This window comes from Podarcis filfolensis (assembly GCF_964270895.1).
Source record: "Podarcis filfolensis genome assembly, chromosome: 2".
Classification (NCBI taxonomy): Eukaryota; Metazoa; Chordata; class Lepidosauria; order Squamata; family Lacertidae; genus Podarcis; species Podarcis filfolensis.
The window spans coordinates 90,254,687-90,281,042 of NC_139605.1; the positions used below are offsets into that span (position 1 = coordinate 90,254,687).

General features: G+C 45.8%; 1 protein-coding gene across 7 annotated transcripts in view; it reads left to right on the top strand.

Annotated features, from left to right (window-relative positions):
• CASKIN2 (CASK interacting protein 2) overlaps positions 1–26,356 on the top strand; it is a 105,093-nt gene that overhangs the window by 54,614 nt on the left and 24,123 nt on the right. For 4 of the 7 annotated variants that reach the window (XM_083598074.1, XM_083598073.1, XM_083598071.1 and 1 more), the window contains exons 3-7: positions 14,735–14,786; positions 20,624–20,721; positions 21,361–21,506; positions 22,562–22,657; positions 25,496–25,626. In XM_083598074.1, the coding sequence (XP_083454200.1) occupies positions 14,735–14,786; positions 20,624–20,721; positions 21,361–21,506; positions 22,562–22,657; positions 25,496–25,626 (523 nt within the window). Of the gene's footprint in view, positions 1–13,482; positions 14,115–14,734; positions 14,787–20,623; positions 20,722–21,360; positions 21,507–22,561; positions 22,658–25,495; positions 25,627–26,356 lie in introns of those variants that run through there. The other 3 variants (XM_083598075.1, XM_083598077.1, XM_083598076.1) reach the window with 3 other exon arrangements.

The window sequence follows — 26,356 nt, forward strand, 5'->3', positions numbered from 1 at the left end:
CAAGTTTGTATAATGGAATCCATAGTGGATTCCAGATGCAAACGGTCCACGGGTTACATAAGATCTAGAGTGAAGATTGCTGTGTGAGATATCCCATAACCTCTGCCTCAGGGATTTAAGGGCAATCTCATAACCCAGATGGTGTAAAAAGGATGGTGAAAGACCAATCGAGGAGGCTTTTCGGGCCATAGTTTTCGACCATGAGCTGATACACTCCTGATTGGTTAGATGTAAAAGTAATCCCTTTCCCAGGCCAAATACTGAGATCTTTAGCCAGTATTTCAAGGCAGCCCACCACACTTTAATGGGGAGTGGGCATTCACCTGTTTCCAACAAAAAATTGAATTAGGGACACAGTTTGGGACCTGAAGTAGGAACCGAAGGAACTTTGCTTGGAACCCAACTAACTTAGAAAATAGACCTTTATACCAGACATTTGAAGCATAAAGGAATTGAGTTTTATTTCCAATCCATTCCCCGTGGTGCCTGGTCTGGCATTGGCCTTATTCACAGCTGCCACACACTGGGTCAGCATCTTTACTGAGCTATCCACTACAGCCCCAAGGTCTTGTTCCTGGTCAGTCCCTGACAGTTCAGACCCATGAGCATCATTGAGAAACATACATACCTGTATATGTGTGCCAGGTTTCCAAAGGCTGGGCTAGATGTTTAGGGAGCAAGATAATTGGTATCACCATGGGACACTGACACTGTGACTGCACTATCAGGACCCAACAGTTTTAGAAAGCAAGGCATCCATGCACATACTCAATTAGGAGTAGGGACCAATCTAGGACCAAGCCTGCAAACTCCTGTATCTGCAGTCCTTCCTGTGTGGTTTAAGTTGTGCACTAGCTTGATTCTTTTGATGTAAAAAATAACAAACTTAAGATTTTCAGTTTTTCAGACATCCACTTGTAACATCCCAAGTTGCAGGAATGCTGGAGAAATGCCGCCTGCCTCTCTCTGGAGCCCTCTTCTGTTGTGTTTAGAAGCATGTATCAAACATGCATGGTTGGGAGCTATTCCAAACAGGACGTGTTGCACCAGCAGAACCAATGTTCTGCTCACTATCATCCCAGGCTGGGGAGTAGGCAAATAAATTGAAAGAGGAGGAAACACACAAGCCCTGGGTGCGGTTTAAGATAGGAATGGAGGAACCTGCAGCCCTCCAGGTATTTGTTGGTTTGTGGCCCTGCTGGCTGGTGTTGATGGGAGATGCAGTCTAACAACATCTGTAGAGCCACAGGTTCCCTCTAACCTGCTCAGAAGAGGAAATCCTAGATCAGCCTTTCTCAACCTGTGGGTCCCCAGATGTTGTTGAACTACAACTCCCATCACCCCTAGCTAGCAAGGCCAGAGCTCAGGGGTGATGGGAGTTGTAGTCCAACAACACCTGGGGACCCACAGGTTGAGAACCGCTGTCCTAGATGGAAACAAAATCCATGGGGGGACGGGACCCAGGGGCATTCTCTTCTACCTATGGCATGCAGTGTTTTCATGGGGTGTGCAGCATGCAGTGGATTCTGTACTGATTGCAGGGGGTTGGGAAAATGTTCACACTCTGCCTCCAGGCCAGTATAAAAGAGTAGAAGCAGCAGCAGCTGTTGAGGAAGCTTGTTCCTCAACTAGGAATGGTCCTCACTGGCACACTTTAGAACTTCATACCAAGTTTTTTTTCCCCTGGCACAGCTGTTACGCTCCTGGGAGAGCTGCCATGTTTGTATCTGGAATTCCTTGTAACTTTCAATCCATCAGAACTCCTCCCATGAGTCAAGTGTGGCCAGATTCACCCTGCCAGCCACCCTGATAAATCTGTCTTCAGAAATGGCAGGGGCTCTTGATGTCTGCAAGGAGCTGCCTGAGTTTTTCTAAGAGGGCAGAAGCGTGGCTGGGGCTGTTTATTCCTGAATCCCTCAAAACTCAGCATGCCAGCAACAGGCAGGCCTCCCCGCCTCCCCAGATAGCAGAGCCTTTTGCCCAAGCTGAGCTTGACCCTGGCTTACTCCTTATCCCCAGCAAACTGCTCTTGGTTAATGGGGGAGAAACTGAAGGGCACGATCAGGATGTACCTCCTCAGCACAGAATGGTATTTGTTTGGTGCCAGCAAGTGTGGGGTGTGGCATTGAAATGGGAACTTGGAGCTTTTGCAAATGTGTCTTAAGAAAAGCACATTCTCTTCTGTTTGCGATCAAGTGTTTCAGCAGCGTAGATGGGTTTGTAACTCCTTAACTCTGAGGAACAGATAGTTGCTATTTTAAAAAAAGAACTTCGCTATCTACTAGACTTTGTTTCCTCCTCCCTCCCTGGCCCCACCTGCACTACACATTTAAAGCAGTATCATACCACAGTAAACATTCAGGCCTCCCCCCAAAGAATCCTGGGAAATGCAGTTTGCTAAAGAGTGTGGAGAGTTGTTAGGAGACCCCAGTTCCCTTCACAGAGTTACAACCACCGCAGTTCCCTATGAAGAGGGACTGACCATGAAACCTCTGTTACAACTGTAGTTCTGTGAGGGGCATAGGGCTCTGCCAGCAGCTCTCAGCATTATTTAACAAACCAAAGGATTCCCAGAATCCTTTGGGGGAAGCCATGACTGTTTACTCTGGTATGGTACTGCTTTAAATGCACACATAGTGCAGATGAGGCTTAAGAGTCTACAAGGGTCTGTGCTCCTTCCATCCCCTCAAAAGTGCTGGGTGTGGGCAGTGCCAAGGTTAGCCTTTGGGGCAGTTGGCAGCAGTGGAATGTGACTCACTGAGCCGAGCGTGCCTGCACAGAGCCAACTGACAGCCCATTTTGCCCTGCCTATCTGCCACAAAGTGTGAAGCAAAAACATGCCCTCCTTTGGCAACAGTGCAATATTGTGAGAGAGGAGGTAAACAAGAGTTCAGCCTGGGAACATGGGCAAAGTGCACGCCGGCCTCCGATTCCCCTTGGCAATCTATGGGCAGAAGAGGGGCACACCCCAACTGCCAATATGATAACACCTGCGCACAGCTGATAGCTGGCGGCACTTGACACCTGGCTCTTCCATAGTGATGGACAAACATAACCTACTGCGAAGGTGCCGCAGCAGCCGCTTAAAGGATCAAATGCAGCTCTCCAGAAACACAGAGGGAAAGGTGCACGGACACGATGGCAATGAGATATGCAGAGCTGCACGCAGAGCAGGGGGTGCTCTTCGTGCCAAGAGAAAAAAATGCAGAACACCATCGCCATGCCTGGCAAGGAGTTGTCCTTCTGGCCTCCACATCCATGTGGCTGCAGTGACGCTTAGAATTACACAGTTTGGGCTTGTGATGTAGAATCCAGTGGCTTTCTCAGAATCCTAAGAATGTCAGCCTTACACACACACGTGTGTATTTAGCACTCGTGATTGCTTTCCCCCCCTTGCTGTTTTCCCTTGTCTCCTGTTATATGTCACCATCTGATAGTTACAGTGTAAGGCTCATCTCCTCTGTGAATATAGGAATCACTTGTCATGGCAATCTGGAAGCATCCCCCAGTTGTGGATGCTCTGGACAGTTTGGGATTCCTGTTATTATGCTTCTGTACTTTGGATGTATATTATTATTTTTTCTCTCTCCCCTTGGCTCTGAGCCTGGTGCTTTCTGACCAAGAGTGAATCTGGATAGGGTTCAGACAGAGCTGGATAACTGGCTTTGGGGACCTCAGGGCAACCAGCTGAGGCCTGGGTGACGTCTCTCGGAAAGGTCAGCCGACCACATCACAGAACGCTCTGGGTCACTCGCCGGAACACACAACACAAGCCTCAAGCTTTGTAGCTGCTTCCCAGCGAGAGGCCAGCCTGGTCTTGTGGTCTCAGAAGGCAGCACCACGCCTCTCAAATAGCAGTGTCTGAGGGGAATGACATGCACAGCCCAAGGCCCACATTGTGGCTCTTTGTCCCACAATCCAAAATATCTCCGTGGGAATCTGTTCAACACAGAAGACGGGTTTTAGACAGATGAGGTCACCGGGAGGGTGATATCAAGCCTGCCTTCTTCTTCTGGGCCAAACATTGCAGTATAGAGTTTGAGATAAGCACTGAAGGATGTGGACAACAGGAATGGTATAGTGGGTAGCATGTCGGACTAGGCTCTGGAAGGCCAGAATTCAGACCATGAAGACCTTGGGCCTTTCACTGCCTCTCAGCCTAACAGCCTTGTTGTGAGGATGGAGAGAGGGAGAACCACATACCCCACCTTGAGCTCCTTGGATGAAAAGTGTGGTATAAATTTAATATAATTCCAGGGCAAAATGGAATGGTATGTGAAAAAAGGTATTCAGAGGGAAGAGTCTTCAGAGCTCATTTCCCCCTCATTTGAGGGGATGTGAATTTGCACAAGAATAATCGTCCTTCAGACTCTTGAGCGCCTCCTCACCCCCTTCTGTCTCTCCCTGACTCACACCCACTCCATCTGTATTATTAGCAATCTTTGATAGAGCTTTCTTTAAATATACAACTGAGCTCTACACACTTTATTTTGTTCGCCCTCAGTTAGGCCATGATTGTGCCGTAAAATTTCCATTTTACAGATTGGGCAACTGAGGCAGAGATAGACCACCCAGCAAGTTCAGGACCGAGCAGGGATTTGATTTCTGCTTTCCCAAAGCAAGCTCAGCACTCTTTTATTTGCTGAATCGCACCAGAATCCATGTAGCAGATAACCCCGCTGCTGAGATTGAATTCTGAAGTCCTGAAGCTTAGAAACAGACCTCCCTTCATCTTCCTCTCCTGCCAATCCCAGTTAAATCCTTTGGCTGAAAGAATGCAAGAACAAAAACCCCTTGCCTAAGTGTTTTGAAAGAAAGAAGCCCCCCCCCAAAAAAAACAAATTCCTGTGTATATGGAGCAGAGTGGGAGCTGGACTTACTACCACGGGCTGTGCTCCATAGCCTTGCTATTGTTGCAGACCATGACATCACCGTCCTTGGAGTTTCTTGGGCTCCTCGTTTGTTGTAAAGCAATGAAAGACAGATGCCCGCAGTGCTGCGGGGGGGACGGGGGTGGAGAGACCCAGAAATTCTTTTTCATACCTTTTGTGAGCCTGGCCTCTCTAGCAGGGAAAGAATCAATAGGGGGACTACAACTAGGCCATTACAGATGACACATCATGAAGGAATTTGGAGGATGTGGTGGCAGTTATGATTGCTGCATGATGATGATAATAATAATAATAATAATAATAATAATAATAATAATAATAATAATAATTCAATATTTATACCTCGCCTATCTAGCTGGGTTTCCCCAGCCACTTTGGGCAGCTCCCAACAGAATATTAAAAACACAATAAAACGTCAAATATTAAAAATTTCCCTCAACAGGGCTGCCTTCAGATGTCTTCTAAAAGTCAAATAGTTATTTATTTCGTTGACATCTGATGGGAGGGCATTCCACAGGGCCAGCGCCACTACCGAGAAGGCCCTCTGCCTGGTTCCCTGTAACCTCACTTCTCGCAGTGAGGGAACCACCAGAAGGCCCTTGGCGCTGGACCTCGGTGTCTGGGCTGAACGCTGGGGGTGGAGACGCTCCTTCAGATATATTGGGCCAAGGCCGTTTAGGGCTGTAAGGTCAGCACCAACATTTTGAATTGTGCTTGGAAACGTACTGGGAGCCAATGCAGGTCTTTCAGGACTGGTGTAATATGGTCTCAGTGGCCACTCCCAGTCACCAGTCTTGCTGCCGCATTCTGGATTAGTTGCAGTTTCCGGGTCACCTCCACGTTTGGAGACATTATATGTCCAACCAAGGATGTTAGGGACAAACAACATGGCCTGCTTAGGAGTTCCCAAAGGCATCTCCCTTGGCCACTTTGGGAAGCAGAAGGCTGGACTGCCGGACAAACCTCGCTCTCCTTGTCCAGTAACTCCATTTCATTGTGCATTACACATCAGATCTGAGATCTCAACTGACCCCTGCTGCATGTTCTGAAATAGCTACACCAAACACAGTTGCTGAAGAGGTTTGCCAAGCTTATTGTGGGTGACCAAGCCCAAAGCTCACCACAAGCTGAATAGCTCAGTCGGTTGAGCATGAGACTCATAATCTCAGGGTTGTGGGTTTGAGCCCTATGCTGGGCAAAAGATTCCTGTATTTCAGGCGGGTGGACTAGATGATCCTTGTGGTCCATTTCAACTGTACAATTCTATGATTTTTGTGATTATATACTGGGTCCCCACCATACCCTACTCCTTAAGGGGACTTGGCTCATGGTCTCTGGGCTCTACTTTGGCTGTTACTAGTCGTGTGTGTGTGTGTGTGTGTGTGTGTGTGATGCATCCGCATGCACATGCAGGAAGGATGGAGTCATCCAAGAAGACCAAAGTTGAATGGAGAAATCTTCCCCACTCCAGGTTAGATTGGGCTTTGCATCCGAGAAATGTTAGGCTCTATGCCAGAGCTGTGTGGCCGTAACCCTTCTCTGTGCTCAACTCCCACTGCTTCCATAAAACCTTGGAAGACGTATACTTAGAGCTCCTCCACCTCCTTGCTCTGATACTATACGGACAGCTTGTGCCTTGTGTTTTTTTTTAACAGACATAGCATAGGGTTGCCAACGCCGATACAGAGCAGGGCAGCTGTGCCTTTAATCGCAAAAGAGAGAATCTTTTACAGGCTCAGCTTGTCCCACCCAGCATAGAAGTGATACCTACCGTTTGCCCCCCTCCCGTCCATTCTGTTAATAAAGCCTATCTGTTGGTAAACCCCACCCTTCAAGCTGGCTTGTTTATTTTTTTTTATGGGGCTCCTCTTGTGTGAGTTGAAATGTCTAAGGACTCTCCTTGGTAAGAGGAAGGAGCACTTTTTCCAGTTCTACCCATCCTTGGACGAGAGTTTTGGGTGCGAGAGAGAGAGAGCAACTTGGGTGAGAGCTGGTATATTTTGTGTGATTGATAGGAGGGAACTTGTTTTGATATTTTGCATGGTTCTGCTTGTGAATGGTTTCATTGTCTCCCAGTGTTCTTGCATTGTCTGCCAGTGTTATTTTAGTAGAGTGGATGGAGTGATTGGTCCTAATGGTTGTTGATTGCACAGGATATATTGGAGTTTTTTGGTTCAGGAGGTGTGGGATGACTGGCAGATATAGTATGATCAGTGTAGAAGTAAGGTGAGTATTTGGGCATGATGTTTATACAGCGTTAGAAGCTGAGATATGAAAGCTAGGAGCTGAATGGCACCTTAAACCTAGGTTATGGGCACAACGATGAAATGTCTAGGCATGTTTTTTTAATAACAAGAATACAAAGCTGAAAACGAATGAACTGCAGCTAAAATATGTTCATTTTTCACACGGTCTAGTCCTTCCCCTGCCCACCCCCCCTAATATTCTTAAGAGGGTCTCTTCTCCAGTCTTCAAAGAGTAGCTGGAAGTGGGGAGGCAGAAAAAGGTCCTCCTTTCCTTCCACTCTGCACTCGTAATCCGAAATCTTAGGCACAGTACTGAACTCAGAAACTGCTCGCGCTAATGAAATTCCTTGTCGCAAAATGTGCCTAGAACAATGGGAGTTTCAAATACTGGATGCATACTGTATATGTGTTCAGGTTGTGCTTGGCAGCAGGGTAGTAATTAGAGAAGGGATTCCTGGTTCTTAAAATGTTTTCAAGATGTGATGCTATGTTTTTGTTTTGGGAGGATTTTACTGTTTTATATTGCACTGTATTATAGCTTTATATTATCTAGTACTGTACAGTCGCTTTTCAGTTTTACTGCTTGCTGTATAAGTATTTGTTGCTTAGAGACTGTTTTAGTCTTATGTCGTGAGTCACCCTGAGATTTACAGATGTAGGGCAGTATACAAATTTAATAAATAATAATAATAAAACAAAGCAGTTTGTAAATATATGAATATTAAATATCCAATACAGGTCTCACAATTTTTACACTACAGCATCATTGGGCATTTAATACACAGCTTGGTGTGGAAAAGACCATGTAATGCCTTAGTTTGAAATCAGATGTGTTCTGCTATTACACACATGGTAAAAATGGGGGGGGGGGTTAAAAAAAGACACCACAAATGCTTGGCGTTTCTGCCACTAGAGGGAGCACTTGCAATCTTGTTGTGTAAAGACTGTCTGATCCTATTTCCTTGAACCATGATGCCTTGCCCCTGAAATATGTGGTCGTTCTTTATTATTTGGGGACAGAAGCCCACCTTGTAGATTCAGTAAAGTCACATTAGTTACATATTTGCAGCGCCAAGCCTATGCATCCCTAACCAGAAGCAAGCCCCACTGAGCTCAGTGGGAATTTCTCCAAGGTTAAGCACGCACAGGATTGCAGCCTTAAACTTCATTTTGAGCTGGGCTAACAGAGAGGCATTAGAGGGAGTGGCAGCAGGGAGTGTTATTTTTAAATCAGCAAGCCCCCTCACAGTTGTAGTTGTCCATCTGTCCTGGATCCTATTGTACGAAGCTGGGTTCTGTTTGTTTGTTTTCGGTTCCCAAAGCTTCCAGGCACATGCTGGGTCTGAGAGTTTTGACAGACTGCTGCGTGTTCTCACCACCCGCATTTCCTGGCTGCTCAGTCCCATCGTTCCCCTGCTTTGTTCCATGAGTTCCACCCAGTCCCTGCTCATCTGGTGGAAATGGATGCGAAGGATATGGCTGTGCTGAGTGAAAAGATGTTTCTGTTCAACACACGATCTCAGTGTCTGATTTGCTCCCATTCCTATGGCAAAATATGAGTCTGTTCACTAGGGTGGTCATATGAGAAGGAGAGGGAATTTCATCAGGTGTAACTTATGGAAGATAAGCACGATAAAATTCCTGTTCTACACAGCTATTAAAGGTTCAGGGGCCCTTCTTCCCTTCTGCCTTTTGTCACCCTTTTGTGAAATATGTGGAGAAACACATCAGAAGTGAATGCAGTCATTGATTTCCATGTTAACTGATCTCTCAGGACTAGTGCAAGAATAGAAATCAAATTATAAAGCTATTTAAATACTGAAGAAATGTATTTTATAATTTTTTTATAATACACCAACATTACTAGTAATTAGATTTCAAATATTCTACCCAATAACATTTATTATTTCTGTAAGTATATAAATCATTGTTTATAAAACTGTATGGTTTGCATTCTTTTAAAAATCCTTCCCTCCTCTCTACCCCCATTCAAAAATTTCCCCCACTTGTCTCTCATTATATAAGGTCCTTGGAGTCATGGCAGCTGAGTTCTGTCCTCAGATCCCTGCGCTAGACTTTTTTCTCTGTGATTTGGAACAAACCATTTCATCTTCCCCCCTCCCTCCCACTGTCCCAATTTACCCATAAGTAAAACGAGGGCAAGTTCTGTGCCTTCCCTTCCCAAGAGGGATTTAAATTTTCACTCATTAATTCATGTTTTATCAAGGATTTTTGAAAGCCTTGATGGAAGCTCCCAGAAAAACTCTAGGCCCATATGCAAACAGCCCTTTTCTCACACTGTTAACTCCTTCTGAAAGCATACAGTATAAATGACCAAGTACCACAACAGCCTTCAAGAATGCTAATGACATCTATAGTTATGTGTTCTTGGGATGGCGTAAGAGGCCAGACCCCTGTGCTGGACCTTGTTTCCACGCAGCTAATAACCTATAGGAAAGATCTGAAAAGTCCTAGGATGCTCCCAGATGTGTATAGTTGCCATCTTTGTTTGCTTGGTTTTTCCCAACAGAGGCTCTCTGCCTTTAATATCTAAATGACACCCAGAAATTATACAAGCAGAGCGTTCCCCACCACTGCTCCGTGCTAGTGAAAGCTGCGCCTGTTGAATTACAGTATGTCATGCTACTGTTAGCGATGAAGAAAGGTGTCTGTATCCTTTCAGCCTTTTGCCACTCCCTTTGTTGCGGGTTCTCACAGCCTTAGGTGATCTACTTTCCTTTTCCCCCAACTTATCCAGCCAGTGCATCAATGCGAGGTCTGGCTGGGGCAACCTTGCCACTTCTATCTACCACAGGGATGGGCGACCTGTGGCCCTCCAGATGTTAGATTACAACATCTCCCATCATTCCTGACCATTGCCCATGATGATTGGGGCTGTTGGGAAATGGAGTCCAATGTCGCTGCTCTGTTGTCACCCTCCTCTGAAAAAGCACATAAAAAGGGATCTCAAGCAACCCGAGTCATTCTGCTGGAAGCCTCTCTTTTTTCACCCCAGCTAGGCTCTTATGTCTTTGACGACTGGGTGCTAAGCAGAAATTCAGATGATGACGCTTTCCTCCTGTGTTTGGCTTATCCTTAGAGCGAATCCTGCAGAGCGGCAAGCCTGCTTATTAGAATCCAGGTTGCTTACATGAAAGATGAGCCTTCTCCACATAAAACCTCAGCATTTACCACTTGGGTTGCATTGCAAAGTATAAGCTGCATCTCTCTTTTTAATGCCTTGGACGTGCATGAATAGGAAAGGGGGGGATGCCCATTTATTTCAAAAGGAACCCCAGGGAGCACATCCACTGTAGAAGGACAGGGCACTTTTACCCAGTCACATCTCAGGCATATGAATGATTGCACAGCACTTTGAAGATGGAAAAAGTCCTTAAAAGGCCTAATTATTCTGATTCTGTTTAGACCTCCCCGGTTTCTGTTCCGCAAGGCTGACAATGTCAGCTGAGTTTGTCACGCACGTTTGTGCAATCAGCTCCTTAATCGGTTTTGCATTAATACACCTATTTACAAAACATTTTGATTAGCTGAAGGAAGGCCACAATGATGCTGGTTTTTCTTTTCAGCCTATATTTGCATTTGTCAATGAGCCCACCTCTTGTTCAGACTCCCTCATCTCTCCTGTGGGGGGTCTTGAAGCTCCCCCTCTATGCAGTGCATCTTTTTCTCCCAGCCAGCGTCTTCCAGGCAACCGGAGCAGAGCTCCTGACAAGAAGCTGAACTCCAAAGGGCTGGAAGAAATCTGGATGCAGATCACACAAAATCCACAATAGCGAGCCTGTGAAGCTCTTAGCAGAAACTTGCATAAGCACCGATGAGGAGCTGGGTTGTGGGGCATTTGCTGCAGATGGTACAATTGTGGGAGCCTCCGGCCTTCCTTTATCATACCCTGATACCCTTCACCTCCGCTTGAACTAACTCAGTGGCTTGGGCTGAGATGCTAGTAGCGCCTCACTGCTTTCTGTATTCTTAATTTGGTGTTCTGGTGCACTGCCAACCAGACGTGCAAGAAACAATCCAGGAAATGGTGTACACTATTTCTCCTGGGACATCCTATCACTGATTGTGAAGCCAGTTGTGGACACAGACATCTCACAGCCACCTTCCTGTTATGTTGAAAATGAGAATTATGCAGATGTGCCCTTATTCATTTTGCTCACTTTGGTTGCTGGGGATATAAGAACAGCCTGTCTGGGTGGCTCAGACCAGAGGTCAGGCTAGTCCAGCATCCTGTCTCTAAATAACGAATTTGCCAGTCAGTTTGGCTATGACAAGAAGTCAGAGAAATGCATATAGTAGTTCTAGGTCCTACCATTACCACAGAAACAGTTTGCTTTTCCAGTTTTCAGGAGCTTCCTTGTACTTCAGTACCACAGAGGAGTTGCAGCTACACCATAACAAACCTTCAGGGTGAGGCTGCATCCAAACCTAGGCTGTGAGCCTTAAAGTTTAAAGGTACGTTCTGTAGCTCAGAAAGCCAGCAGCTGCAGCTGAAAGCTGAAATAACAGGAAACTTGGCTCTGTAATAGCAGCAGGTAAAATATACTTGCTCAGATGAACAGGCAAGATCAGAAAACTAGTCTCCTAATATTCAAGGCTTGGTCAGTCAGAAGCTTCATGAATTGCCTGCCAGTCATAGAGACAATATTGCCTTCTGTGTCCTGTGCCTGAGGAAGCTTACATTAGTTTACAGGACTATGAGTTTACCACCTCATACAGTGGTACCTCTGGTTATGAACTTAATTTGTCCTGAAGGTCTGTTCTTAACCTGAAACCATTCTTAACCTGAGGTACCACTTTAGCTAATGGGGCCTCCTGCCACCGTGTGGCGGCAGCGGCAGCGCAATTTCTGTTCTCATCCTGGGGCAAAGTTCTTAATCCAAGGTAGTACTTCCGGGTTAGCGAAGTCTGTAACCCGAAGTGTTTGTAACCCGAGGTGTTTGCGACCTGAGGTACCACTGTATTATGATGTAACTAGTTGAAACCCCAGAGCTCCTTCACACCTATGAGGAGTTTCTGCTATCACCCAGGTACCCTCTATCCCCTTCTCTTTCTTCCCCTCACAGCCTTGTTTGCAGTGCCTGTCCAAGAACAGGACAGAGCAGTGGGTAATACGAGGCTATAAAACTGAACTGAAAAGTACCACAGGAACTTGGGATGGTCGCTGAGGAAATGCTGGAGAAGAGTCCTCTTGCCAATCACAATTCTCTGTCTTCATGAAAAGTGATTCCAATGTACATCCAGACATCTAGACTTGCATTGATCCCATGCACAGTTACTCAGGATTGTTTAGGTTTGTTGCTGTGTGAAGTTAATGCCTTAAACCTTTTTGTAATATGGAACAGGGTCAATGTGTCCACTTAGTTGGGGAAGTAAGGAAACGAGTCATGAAAGCCAAAGGCTATATTCGCAGCTAGAAACCCAAAGGTGTAGCCGAAACTGACAAATACTTGGTGGCCTAGGGTGCAGGTCCTGGGGATCAGAGAGTGCCTATTATTCCAGATACTGTGCAATGTATCTTCACAGTACAGTGGAACCTCGGGTTACATACGCTTCAGGTTACATACGCTTCAGGTTACAGACTCCGCTAACCCAGAAATAGTACCTCGGGTTAAGAACTTTGTTTCAGGATGAGAACAGAAATTGTGCTCCGGTGGCGCAGCGGCAGCAGGAGGCCCCATTAGTTAAAGTGGTGCTTCAGGTTAAGAACAGTTTCAGGTTAAGAACGGACCTCCGGAACGAATTAAGTACTTAACCCGAGGTACCACTGTACATTGCAGAATAGATCTTCATTCTCAGCAGACTCTTCGGAGCATCCTCTGTAAAAGTGACTAGTTAAAGCTAGAACTGAGCTGAAACAACTAACTTGTTTTTTTAGAACAACACATAATTGTGTCATTATGTAGCACCAGAACATTCTAGGGTATTTTGATGTCTTCTTGTCCCACATTAGAGAGTTGCTCATTAATTACCTTATAAACTGCATAATATCACATGATACTAATTACAGACATCATTGCTAGCCAGTAGCTGTTGGATCAACAGGAACAGCAGCAGTGAGGGCATCTTCTCTCCTCCCTCTTCATTCAGGACTTTTCCACCATTATTTTTATTTAAGTCATCTAAAAGGGGGTGCATATTCAAGAAAAGAAGCTATACTTTTGAATTTGTTTCTTAAGATAAAAATATACATGTACACACCCACCCACCCACCCACACACACACAAATAGCTCACCCAAAGTTAAACTAGTAGTACTGCTTGTTCACAAATGTCCTTTTTCGTTGTTGATTCCCTGTTACTCTGCAACTGAATTCCCAAATAAATGACCTCGTTATTATGTGGAAGAAAAGAATTAAATTGGCTTCACTTTAAGGCAGAGGGAATCTTAAATTGATTCAGCCGGGTTTAGAAATGCAGAATGTCTCTCTTCATTGTGGAGACTTCCTCAGACCCCATACTATCTAGAAATTTGGAGCTTGGGCAAGGTGAAAAGAATGTCAGACAAATACAATTGCTGCATTCACAACCTCTGGACCCGCCGTCCCCTGACTATGGCGCAAAAATGCCAGCCATCTGGTCCGTAGGCTTTTCGCTGGCAGTGGGTAAGTTGCAGGGAGGCGGAAGCAGAATGCCCCAGCGCTGCACTTTTCTGGGCACCAGACTATAAATGGGAGCATTCCCAGACTGGAGTTGAGGGTACTGACCCATTGCCCAACAGCAATGGGGATAGAGGCTTTTGCCTCCCGGTTCTGTGGATGTAGAATAAACAACTGAATAGATTCTGGAGATGGGGATGTTTTGGCAGCAGCTATGCTGGGGAAAGGGGAAGATAAGAATGAAGCTAATACTAAGCTGGTGCCCATGGAGACGGGTGTATGGAAAGCAATGCTAAAGGATTTGGAAAGAAGAAGAGGCTGAAGGGATGGGTCAGGCACTGTCCTGTGCACGGCAAGGTTAGTCTGGAGGTTTTGGGAGAGGGACCAGTTCACTTCTCCTGCAAGTAGATGGAATGGTTCAAGAGGAAACTTCTCCTGTGTGCAGACAGATTCAGACACAGGAGCCTAGGATTTCTCATTACTCTTAGGAAGCTGAACCTATTTTTGCAGGATGACCATGGATCTGTTCCTGGGACTATCTGAAAAAGCAAGGAAATTTGTTAATGTATGCAAAAAGAGACAGGGAGGGGGAGAAAGACTGCATTGAGAATCTCTCCTTATTTCATATATTACAGCAAATCCAGCCTTTATGACAGAAATCAATCACTGTCCTCTTCTTGGAAGCATCTTTTAATGCGCTAGTTCCAAACTACTGCCAGAGACAGGATAGTGGGCAAAGGGTGTGTGCCCTCAGAGTGGCTTTTCTGATAATATTTACATTTTGTGCAGACAATTTTCTGACAGAACCAGCCATTGCTTGCAGCCAGATAGCTTCTCCCCGACGTCTCTAAAGAACGGAGAGTTGCAGATTCCTATTTGCAGCCATTGCTGAATGTTTATTGAAAAATCTGTATTCAGCCTGATTCCATTATTCATCTGTGTCCTGAAATGACACTTTCCCTGCTCTTTTTCTCTAGAACTCTTGGGATCAACTAAACGGCTGAATGTGAACTACCAAGATGTGGATGGGTATGTACTAATCCAATTAAATTGTGACAAAAGTGTTGGATGGGTTGGAGGGACGGGGGGTGAATGTGTTGCAGAACAAGCGATAAAGGTTTAACAGTTACTGCCCTCTTCAATTACAAGCCAGGGCACTATGGGGGTTCTGTCCTCCTCTGTCATTGCCTCCCTGTGTGACCGCAGACCAGTACACTTTATGCTAGGAATCCAACAGCCAAGAATGGACCAAGAAGCCCATTCGTTAAAGTACTACAAGACTTATCCTCCATTGTAATGCTGGTGGTCAACAAAAGAGGTTTAAAGATTCTCTCAAGGCAAATCTTTTTTTAAAAGATGTAGTATAAGCATCAACAATTGGGAAACACTGGCCTGTGAGTGCTCCAATTGGAGAACAGCCTTTACCAAAGGTGTCGTGGACTTTGAAGACGCATGAACTCAGGACGAAAGGGAGAAACGTGCTAAGAGGAAGGCATGCTTGGCAAACCCTCACCATGATCAATTCCCACCCGGAAACCAATGTCCCCACTGTGGAAGGATGTGTGGATCCAGAATTGGCCTCCACAGTCACTTACGGACTCACTGTGAAGACCGTGTTCATGGACGACCATCTTACTTGGCTACGAGTGATCACCAAATAAGACAGTTTGCAGGCATCAGAAGATTTCAGGACTGCAGCTGTAAGGAAGAGCAGGCCGAGACATTTTGCTGCCTGAGGTGGAACAGCAAATGGTTCACACACCCCTCCCCCAAGTCAAATTTCATAGCATCCTAGGCCAGCTAAGATATTTTGGCACCCGAGGCAGAAAATCCCACAAGTACTTCCCCCCTCCTTGTATTAAAATATAATAATATATTCAATAACTAACCATGTCCTGCCCTTTTATGACACCCCAAATCAGTTGTTTTAGGTGATCACCTCACTTTGCCTAATGGTTGAGCCGGCCATGGCTGTGAAGGCACCTACTCAGGGAGGCAATTGCTCCTTAGCTGCTAAGAAAGATATTCTCTGCTAACCCCACTCTTGAGAAAGTACAGTAGCATCCCAGAACACTGACAAGCAATCACAGTGGATTAAGGTCATAGCGTGCATTACAATTTAGCTTATGCTGCTTAACTAGTGGTATAAGTTCCTGTATTTCTGTTCCCATAGCAGTGATATTACTTTCCCTCATTTTTATCGGCACGTACAGCAAAATGTTTTCTCCCCAGTGGTTGTCTTCCCACCCCATCTGCTTCCCCAGCCAATTATTGTAACAGGGACATTGCACCAACTCCCACAGATTTCCAAATGGATGTTGAAGTGAATGGGGTTTGTCAAGACTTCAGGCCCATGGCAGAGTGCTAGCCAGGAAGGAGTACATCAGATTCTCAGCCAGGACAGTTTCAGATAAACGCCTGTATAAAGGGAGTATCCAAGAAGTATGGTTTAGAAGCTTATCAGAATCTTATATCCATATCTTTCCATCCACACTGCATTTTGTAGTCCTGGAACTGGCAAAATTCAGAACCATTAGGCAGAACGAAGGATATTACAATGCGGAGATAACTTCTCTCCCTTGAATGTCAACATGACACTCAAGTAAGGCTTTCCCTGCCACTGCCCCTGTTGAATTTCTGCCTGTTTTGTAGCTGCCAGAGAGAAACACGGTGGCAGCCCTAACAATGACAGTTGCATTATGGAGCATTGGGTAGAAGGTTTCCTTTTTATTGTTTGTTTTAATGAAGTGGAGAATTTTAACCAGCACTGGCAGGCTGCCTCTAAGTGCTTTGGGGACCCACACATGTTGCCCTCCCCTGCTAGGCAAATGGCAATGCAGCTTCCCAAACCCTATTCATCGGCGCTCTTTGGGCCTGCCTCTTCGGTGGGCACCGTGCCCTTTCAGTCTCCTGGCTGCAAGGACCCATTCTTCCCACCGAGAGGTTACCGTGGGGATAATTGGAACATCCAGGCCTGCAGCAGAAGCCCAGCATGAGGTGACTGCTAGCTGGCTGCCTGCGGCTGAGGAAAAGACCTCTCCTGTGGGTCCTGTCATTATTCCCTGGGGGAGTTTCCCCCTGGTACTTTGCCCTGAAGTGGCTGCTATTATTCACCCCTCCGATTCAGGCAGGCTCCTCTGAGAGGTGAATGGGACAACCACTTCCAATCCGCTACGGCAATCCCCTCACAGCCTAGCCGTTCCAGGGGTCGGGCTCGCGGCTTAAGCTTGCCCTCCACACTCTTCCAGCCTTATTGCTGCTTGGAAGGCTTCGGCCTTTCCCTTGCCATGGGGGCTTGGTTCCCGTGGGCTCGGAGCCTGCCCCCAGCCCTTTTGAATGAATGAAACCAGCACTGAGCAAGTGGAAGAAGGGAGCTGGCTGTGTGTGTGTGTGTGTGTGTGTGTGTGTGTGTAGGGCAGCCTGAGGAGGGGGGGAGAGACTGGATAAACAAGCCTCTTTCACAAGCCAGAAACACAGGGTCTATTCATTCTCACAGGCCTCACACACTCAGGATAGTAGGAGAGCCATGCTGGGAGAGAGACTGCCATTAGTCTAGGCAGGCTAAGAAAGGTGGGACAGGGGAGGAGAAAGACACTGTGTCTGGGAATAGCTTGTCATCCGTCCCCAGACCAGAGACCACAGTGTTAGGGTTTTGTGTCTCTTCCACACACACCCCCGCCTCCATCCCCTGCAAGTTGTAAACTCGTCAGGCCTACCCTTGCTTATGGATCTTTCCATGCTATTCTTAAATAGCATAGTTTGGGGCACAGCTCCAAAAAGGACCTTTGTGAATTTTAAGAGCTGCGTAAAGAGGGAGAAGTTCAACACCGGCATCTTGCCATTTTAGAAAGGGGGCAGTGATGAGAAAAGCTGGCAGAACTTTTCCTTGCATGCCAGTTATTTAAGAAGAAAAAAAATTAGGAGAACTCCTATAAGCTGGGCATCAGTAGACATAAAACACCTTGTTGTAGTCAACTCCATCTCTTGTCATACAAGGAATATATGTTTGATACCATTCCAGACAAAGGGAATATCGAGGCACAAATGGGAAACTTGCTCAGAACCAATTGAATTCACCTAAGTTACTGTGTGCACGGAACAAGATCTGCTCACACAACAAATCTCTCCCACAACACTTGGTAGCTGCACCCACTAAATGTGCTCCGAGAAGAGGTCTCATTGCATGTGTGTGCATCATTTCATGCACACATACCCATGGAGCACCATATTGAATCCCACCCAGTATTATTATCATTTAATTTATTTATATTTATACCACTTAATTGCCAAAGTGGCTTCTAAGCAGTTTAAAAGCATGAAACCAATCACAAAATATATTAGAGATGAAAGGTAATTGTTCTGTGTTTCCCAGAACAATGGTAGGAGAACCTTCCCACCTACAAAGGTATACATAGTAAGGTCTCCAAAGAGAAGAGAAGAGAAGAGAGAAGAAAAGAAAAAAGAAAAGAGTTTTGTGAGCTTCTCATTTACTGGGAAATGTAAGAAAGGGAAATGTGTTGTCAAGCATTTTGGGGTTCTCTAACCAGCACTTGAAAACTGCAGACAACATCAGCTCACAAAGAACTGGGGGATGGCAGATCTCACTTATTTTAAGACAGGATTCTTATTTTAAAGAGCTGTCCCTGACTCTGTAAACTCACAGCAGATGTCCGTAATTTCAGAATATCTTTTAAAAACCCTGAAACTTCAGCTTCTTTCATTTTGGTCTAACAAACCTGGGAAGATACAAAACAGTAATGGCTGTTAAACTTACACAAACGTGAATTACAAATGCCTCCTCAAACAGAATGCTCTGTACACTTCAAAGAAAGCTTACCTGCTTTTGTACAATAGAAGCTTGTACAATAGTATGACATATCAGCTTGCATGTTTCATAGCTCTTATTTCCTCTTCCAAACTTAGCAACAGATGTCTATACCAAATGTTCGGGAGCAGGCAAGGGCGGAAACACATTGATCTGAGAAAGGAAGCAGGGAAATCAAATTGCCAGCTTCGTACCTTTAAAGTGGAAGGCGTTTGACAAGCTGCAGCCGGACAACCCTGAATGTGCAGTGACCTAGCCCTGTTCACGCTTGTCACTTTTCTTCTCGTGCCTAAGAATGGTCATTCTTTCGGATTGGCCATTTTTATAAAGCTCCAGGAATGTGGAGGTGGTTGAAGAGCATGTAGAGTAGAAGCAATATCGTTTGACTCACTGAGGAAAAATTCTTACCACAGCTAAAATTCTTGGACACATTAGAGAAAGAAGATGGCGAGGAGTTCCCTCCTCAGCAGATTCAGAGGATTGGGAGTGTCATGCAAGCCACTTTTTAATGTCCACAAGGGAAGCTGTTTTTGCCTTGCTGCAGCAAAAATAACAAAGGCCTCTATAAAAGTGACAAATTTATTATGACATAAGCTTCCATGACCTATAGCCTGCTTCATGGTGTTATCCTTAGTGTACATGTAGATGCTAACTGAGAATAACACTTCGTGCACCTGATGATGTGGAGTCCATGAATGCTTATGCCAGAGGTGGCTAACCTGTGGCCCTGTGGATGTTACTGCACTGCAGCTCCCATCAGCCCCAACCATTGGCCATGCTGGTTGGGGTTGATGGGAGCCTAACTGACTTCTTGTGAAGATAGAATGGTTGGGGAGCTGGGAGAGCCATATAAGATAACCCACTTATATTAAACATCTGAAGGGCCACAGGCCTCACCCCTGGCTTATGCCATAATGAATTTGTTCGTCTTTCAGGTGCTACAAAAACCATTGAGGTTTTTATTTATTATATTTATCTCCCTCTCTTTCCCAAGGAATATTGGGTTATCTTATATGGCTCCACCACCACCCCGACCATTTTATCTTCACAGGAAGTCAATAAGATGGTTTAGACTGAGAAAAGGTAAAGGGACACGGGCGGCACTGTGGTCTAAACCACTGAGCCTCTTGGACTTGCTGATTGGAAGGCCGGCGGTTCAAATCCCCACGACAGAGTGAGCTCCCGTTGCTCTGTCCCAGCTCCTGCCAACCTAGAAGTTCAAAAGCAAATCAGGCTCTGAATAGAGACTGGTCTTAACCGTCCAGGGGTCCTTTACCTTTTACCTTTACCTGTGTTCCCTATTCAGAGCCAGGCTGGCCACTTTGAACAACTGAGAGTCTGTGGACATACATTGGCCCACACAGGGTCTCCTTTCCCTGGTGAAATTAGGCTTTAAAGCAGCATTCAATTGTAGCCAATAGACTGGGGTGTGGGTGTGGTCCACAACAGTTTCTCTAGTTAACAAATATGTCTGCAGCCCCAAAAAGACTGGTAGTCCCTGGGCCTGGGACATTCAGCTTCAAATCCGCACTCTGCTGCAAAGCATTCTGGATGACCTTGGTCTCAGCCTAAGGTAAAGGTAAAGGACCCCTGGACGGTTAAGTCCAGTCCAAGGCAACTATGGGGTTGTGGCGCTCATCTCGCTTCCAGGCCGAGGGAGCCAGTGTTAGTCCACGGACAGCTTTCCGGGTCATGTGGCCAGTATGACTAAACTGCTGTTGGTGCACGGAGGACCCATGCCAAGTGCCAGAGCGCACAGAAACACCGTTTACCTTCCCGCCACAGCGGTACCTATTTATCTACTTGCACTGGCATGCTTTCGAACTACTAGATTGGCAGAAGCTGGGACAGAGCAATGGGAGCTCACCAATGTCACACGGATTCGAACTGTTGACCTTCCGATCGGCAAGCCCAAAAGGTTCAGTGATTTAGACCACAGCGCCACCTGCACCCTTATAAGGAAACTTGGCCTGGGCTCTAAGTTAATAAGTCAATTGCTGCTGCTTCTGTCTAAGGATGTTGCATCCACCCCACTTCTCAGGTTTTCAGCACTACATCATGCAGCCCTGGTTGGAAGCCTGGAACTTATCTCCCTGCTGCTGGAGGCACAGGCCACCGTGGATATTAAGGACATCAACGGTGAGTGAGTTGTTTTGCTTTCTTAGGAGGAGGAAAAAGACCCTCCCTGTTATTGTCCCAGAAGCCAGAGTGAGGGAATCACCTGTCCCTAGCTCTCACTTCATGAAGGAAAAACTGTCTTTTACAAACAGTATGCTGGGAAAGAGTCCTTTCGGGGAAATGCAAGTTTTGAATAGTGTTATCGGCAGGAGGTTGCAACTCCCATCTTCTGCTCCAACTAGAATAATGCCACTCATTAAGCCCCTGCCCACCCACCCCCTACAAGAAGGTTTGTATGCTGGGTGCTCAGTGTATTTGTCTTATTTGGCCCAGAGCATCTCATTCTGTGTTTGAATAGTTGCCATTATTATTATTATTATTATTATTATTATTATTATTATTATTACAACATCTTTCTCAAGGGGATTAAGTAGCATTCCATAAAACAGCTGAAACAGTGTTGTTCTTTTTTAAGTGTGGGGGAAACAACTGAAAATAGGTGTTAAAGCAACACGTAGTGGACACCTAAGGTGTAAATCTTTTTATTCAGCCAGGAAAAGTAGCCAAAACCAAAATGTCTTCAGTTGTTTGCAGAACATTCAGATGGTGGGTGCCCATCAGATTCCCACATTATGCAGCCTGTCTCTTGTCTCCCTACAGGAATGCGCCCACTGCACTACGCTGCCTGGCAAGGGAAGGTGGAGCCAGCACACCTGCTTCTACGAGCAGCTGCTTCAGTCAATATGGCGTCGCTGGATGGGCAGATCCCATTGCACCTTTCGGCGCAATATGGCCACTATGAGGTGGTGAGTGGGGGACCATTTGGAAGGGAAGAGATGAGACTTCCTTTGTCAGTGAGCTCCAGATCATGGTGCGCCAGTCCGAAAGCTGTCGGTCTCCCGTACCTTGGAGCCCTCATAATGATCTAACATGCCTAACACACAACCCACAAAACAGCTGAACGTTGCAGTGCAGTACTGTCACATTAACACAAGTGCCCAGCACGAAATGCTGTAGAGAGCTGTGGAGTTTCTTCTCGGGAGCTGTAATGGATCACATTCGATCATCTCCTGTCAGAATTTCTAGGCGGGAGAGAGGATAAAAACACCTTGGTCTGAGAAGCAGCAAGTATCTGTATGCTGTTTTATCCTGGGCTGAACCCATAAGCAGAGCTGCGTACATGTTGCAGATCAAATGCACCAGGAAAGGGAAAAGAAAAGAGAAGCTGTACATCAAGAACATCTTAAGTTCTGATGACTACAGCAGTGCACATGTATTAAATTTCAATATGATGAGGAAGCAGGGAATAGCTGGCAGAATATGTATGGTATTAAAGGCTTAAATTTTCCAAGCTTTCATCAGACATGCCACATATTTTCTGCTTCTCTGCCCTGTCCTACGGGCTAGAACCTTGCTTTATTTTTATTTTTTACATGGAAGCCTAGATTCTCTGGATACCTGGCATTGTATCAGATACCAGAATCACAGTAAACGTGCAGATTTTTAAAATGTGCACCCTGGAATAGTGTTCTTATTGCGTGGAACAGACACTTTCCTAGGGGAGGGAGATGAAAATACCACGAGGTGACCTGTACTTTTGTATTACATTAACCTTGGGAAGAACTTGGGGGCTGTCTAGGAAAGGTTTGACTGATACGGATTAGACCTCAGGGATTAGGCCAGCTAGCTGCAGGAGAAGCAGAGGCAGTGGTTTGCTCTGGGTTCCTGGCAGGACCCATCTTGTACGAGGGTTTTGGGTTTGCTCTGCGGAGATCACGAGGAAGCAAGATGTGCAAAGCATATGACTACCGGCATTTCCAGCTTTACTTCGCTCTTTCCATTCTTCCTGTCTGTCCTGCAGTCAGAGATGCTGCTCCAGCACCAGTCCAACCCATGCCTCATCAACAAAGCAAAGAAAACACCCCTGGACCTGGCCTGCGAGTTTGGAAGGCTAAAGGTAAGCAGAAGCGGCCATAGCCACCGCCTGCAAGAAAGTCAATTGAGAGCAACGGGGTGTATGCAACACTACTGCTCCTCAGGGGAGACCCATTGAAATGAATGCACACAACAATTCATATCTGTGGAATTCCCTCCCCACAGAGTGCGTCCAGCTTCTTCACTGCATAGCTTTTGGCAAATGATGAAGACACACGGCTTTACCTTTGACACCTGAGATATGTATTTTAGTAGTAGTAGTACCATATTTTTTGCTCTATAAGACTCACTTTTTCTCTCCTAAAAAGTAAGGTGTGTCTTATGGTCTGGTGCGTCTTATAGAGTGAAAAATACGGTAATTGCCTGCACTGACATGAGTACCACAAACAACATTATTTGGTTGTAAGCCACTTTGGGTTGCCTTCGGTTGCAAGATAAAGGGACTAACAAATATGATGATGATGATGATGATGGAAATGATAATGTGCTCTGGCACGGCAGGAGTTTCCACAACTGCTGGCAGTGATGTAGGAAGAGTTTTACTATCTTGTTCTATCCTGTCCCAGGGAACTTTTCTAAGCCAGCTGCGAGCCACTGGCAAAGGAACATCCCAGCTATTAGGGTGGAACAATATCATAACTCAAGATAGCGGCAACTGACATCATTCCCTCACTGTTGGTCACATTGGCTGAGGCTGACAGGAACTGAAGCCCATCAACAGTGGGCTCCCCCCCAAAAAAAATATTTTTATTGATTTTCCACAATTTTTAACAAATTGTCACCAAATCACTACAAATTCCAGTACAAATTTAAACCCCGATGTCCCCTCTATTTTCCTCCCTCCTTTGCTGCTCCCAATAAAATAACTTTTCCAGCTGTCACTTCTAAATACATTCATCCCTTCTCCCCACACATCACCTGTACAGTTACCAGTTTCTGCTATAGCTTTTATATATTGTTATAACCTGTCCTCATAATTGTCGAGTAGAGTAAATAATCTTTTATAATAGTAATTCATCAATTTTGAAACATTTCCTTCTGATACCTCTTGAGTAACACTTTGCCTGAGAAAAACAGATCCTGCTTCCTCCCAGACAACATGCATGCATTCCTCCCTAACATGGCCTTGAACATTGCTGTATGACATCTGGCCCGAGTAATAAACAACTCAGCCTCACTGGTGCTGCATGCAGAGGGTGAAAATGAAACCCCTAGAATTTGTGTGAGTGTATAAATATATAATATACATTCCCTCCCCCTAACACTGCCAATCTCCTGGCGCCACCCACCCTTCACATTTCGCCAAATTTAATCCTCAATTTTACATACAACCACCTCATTAATAAATCATTTATAAATATAATCCATATCTCTTCTTCTCTGTCTGAAAGTCTCAGAAGCTGTCAAAATGGCATACACTGTGGTCCACCCTATCCCTTTCACTGTTCTTATTTCCAGCTTCAGGCGGGGTTGGGCTGATGTAATCTCAACAAAATCCATATCTCCTCTCTCTCCTCTGTCCAATGGAGACGTTCAGATTCCCCATTCCTGCTGCTATAAAGTCTTCATACATCTCCAAAGGTCTTCCTGTGCCAAAGAATGGCTTTCTGTGGTAATCACGCTGCTGAGGCAGTTGTGAGTAGGCCCAGGGGTTGTGGAGGGATACCTCCTGTGTAAGGCCTTGCCATGGCACTGGGACATAACGCAGCACCCAGGAACCTCCATTCCCACTGCATGCATACTCAGGTCCTTCTCCACCACTCCCACCAGAAGCCAGACAGGCCCTGAGCCTTGCTAATCCCTCCAGACTGCGGAGGCAAAAGCAAGGCCAGCTGGGCCAGAAGGCCTGGGATTCCAACCTGGCAGAGCTGGCGGTGGATTCCTGTCTTCACTGTTCAAGACAGGTGCAGAGAGGCTGCTCAGAATTCCTGGGGGTGGGGGACTTCCCCCTAACCTAAAGGGCAGGGCAGCAAATGTATGTGAAGACAGGAGGGGTGGGTGGGTATTAGCGCAAGGGACGTGCACCAAAGGGCGGCAATGGAATGGCATTATTCTATTCTCATCCCAAGGCAGGGGGTGGCTTCAATGTCCATTTTTATAACAAATGGGATATAAATAGGGTGATAAATCTTGAGTCACCATAACAAAGAATAGCAGGCCTCTAGTACAAGTTCCACATTGTTTGTGTAGGTGTGTAGGTGTTCCCTGCGGGCAAGGCCAGCTCAAACCCAAAGCTCCCTAAGGTTAAAACTATTTCCCACTGTAGTGACCTTTTCCAGTTTGCAGCCCTGGGCCCTGCATTTGTACCCTTTTTGCCTGCAAAAGAGATGGTTGAGGCAATTGTGATAGCAAGGCCAACTCTGTGCCAAGAAGCACAGGACTTCTGCCCCTTTGAGAGCTCTGAAGCAAGGCAAAGATACAGCAGGTGTCATCCATCCATTGCCCCCAACCCCACCCATTTTCTTGTCCGCCGTGGTGGAAAAGGAGAAGTGGCTCCTTCAAAGCACATGGTGTGGATGCAGAACTTCCAGCTACGGATGGAATTTGGCCCACAGCTGGATCAGCAGCTCCTTACACCACAGGATTGAATTCCCCACACATCGGCTAACGCCCGGGTTGTGTGTGACAATTCTGCTTAGTTTGGATATACAAGATCTCTCAGGTGCATCTGAACCTGCAGAAAGCAGGTTTGGTCAGCTGATCAATGGGGATTTCAGTCGTGCTTGGTCACTGTCTCCTTGTAACCTTGCAGGCCAACTTCGACAGGTGGGTGAGACCACTCACCTGTCAGTCGTCTGATATCATTTTGGGTCCCTCGCTTCCTTCTGTCACCCTGCCTCCATTCTTTTGTTCACTTTAGGTGGCCCAACTGCTTTTGAACAGCCACATGTGTGTGGCTCTGCTTGAGGGACAATCCAAAGACACAAGTGACCCTAACTACACCACTCCTCTTCACTTGGCAGCCAAGAACGGGCATAAAGAGATAATCAGGTAAGTCCTTTGGGCACTTCCAGTGCAGGCAGAAGCCAATGGCCTTAGCCCACATGTGCCAACTCAAGTTCCCCAAGGTGCCAGCATGCGCTACACCGCTCTCAGATATTTCCATCTGTTAGCTCCCCAGCTTAACCTTCCTGAGATTTCAGCTTCTGATCTGAATGTCGTATCTATTTCATGCCTTACAGTGCAGTTTGGGTGTGTTGAGTTCATTCTTACTTTTATATTCTCATGCAGCACCCTATTTTGCAAATGCTTCATTTGTTCCATTCCTGCATGGATCCTTATATGCCACATGGGGCATCAGAATTTGAAGCGACAGAGCCCTCCTAAATCCTGTTGCCCTCTAAATGCTGTTGAACTCCAACTCCCATCAGCCCCAGCCAGTAATGGCCAATGGTCAGGGATGATGGGAGTTGTAGTCCAATAGCATCTGGAGGACTGCAGGTTCCCTATCCCTGAATTAAAGGAATACAGAGAATATTGTGTTTACAATGGAATTTCATTCCTAGAGGACCGAACATAGTCAGACCATCACTCCATCTAGTTCAGTACTATTTTTTTTTTTAGTTTTCAATTATTTCTATACTGCTTTATAGTTTGTTTGTTTTTGTTTGTTTGTTTGTTAAAAAGAATCTCAAAGCTGTTTACAATCTAAGTTATAACCTAAGCATTACAAAATACCAAAGCAAAACGTTATAGATGAAGATCAAATAGTTAACAGGAA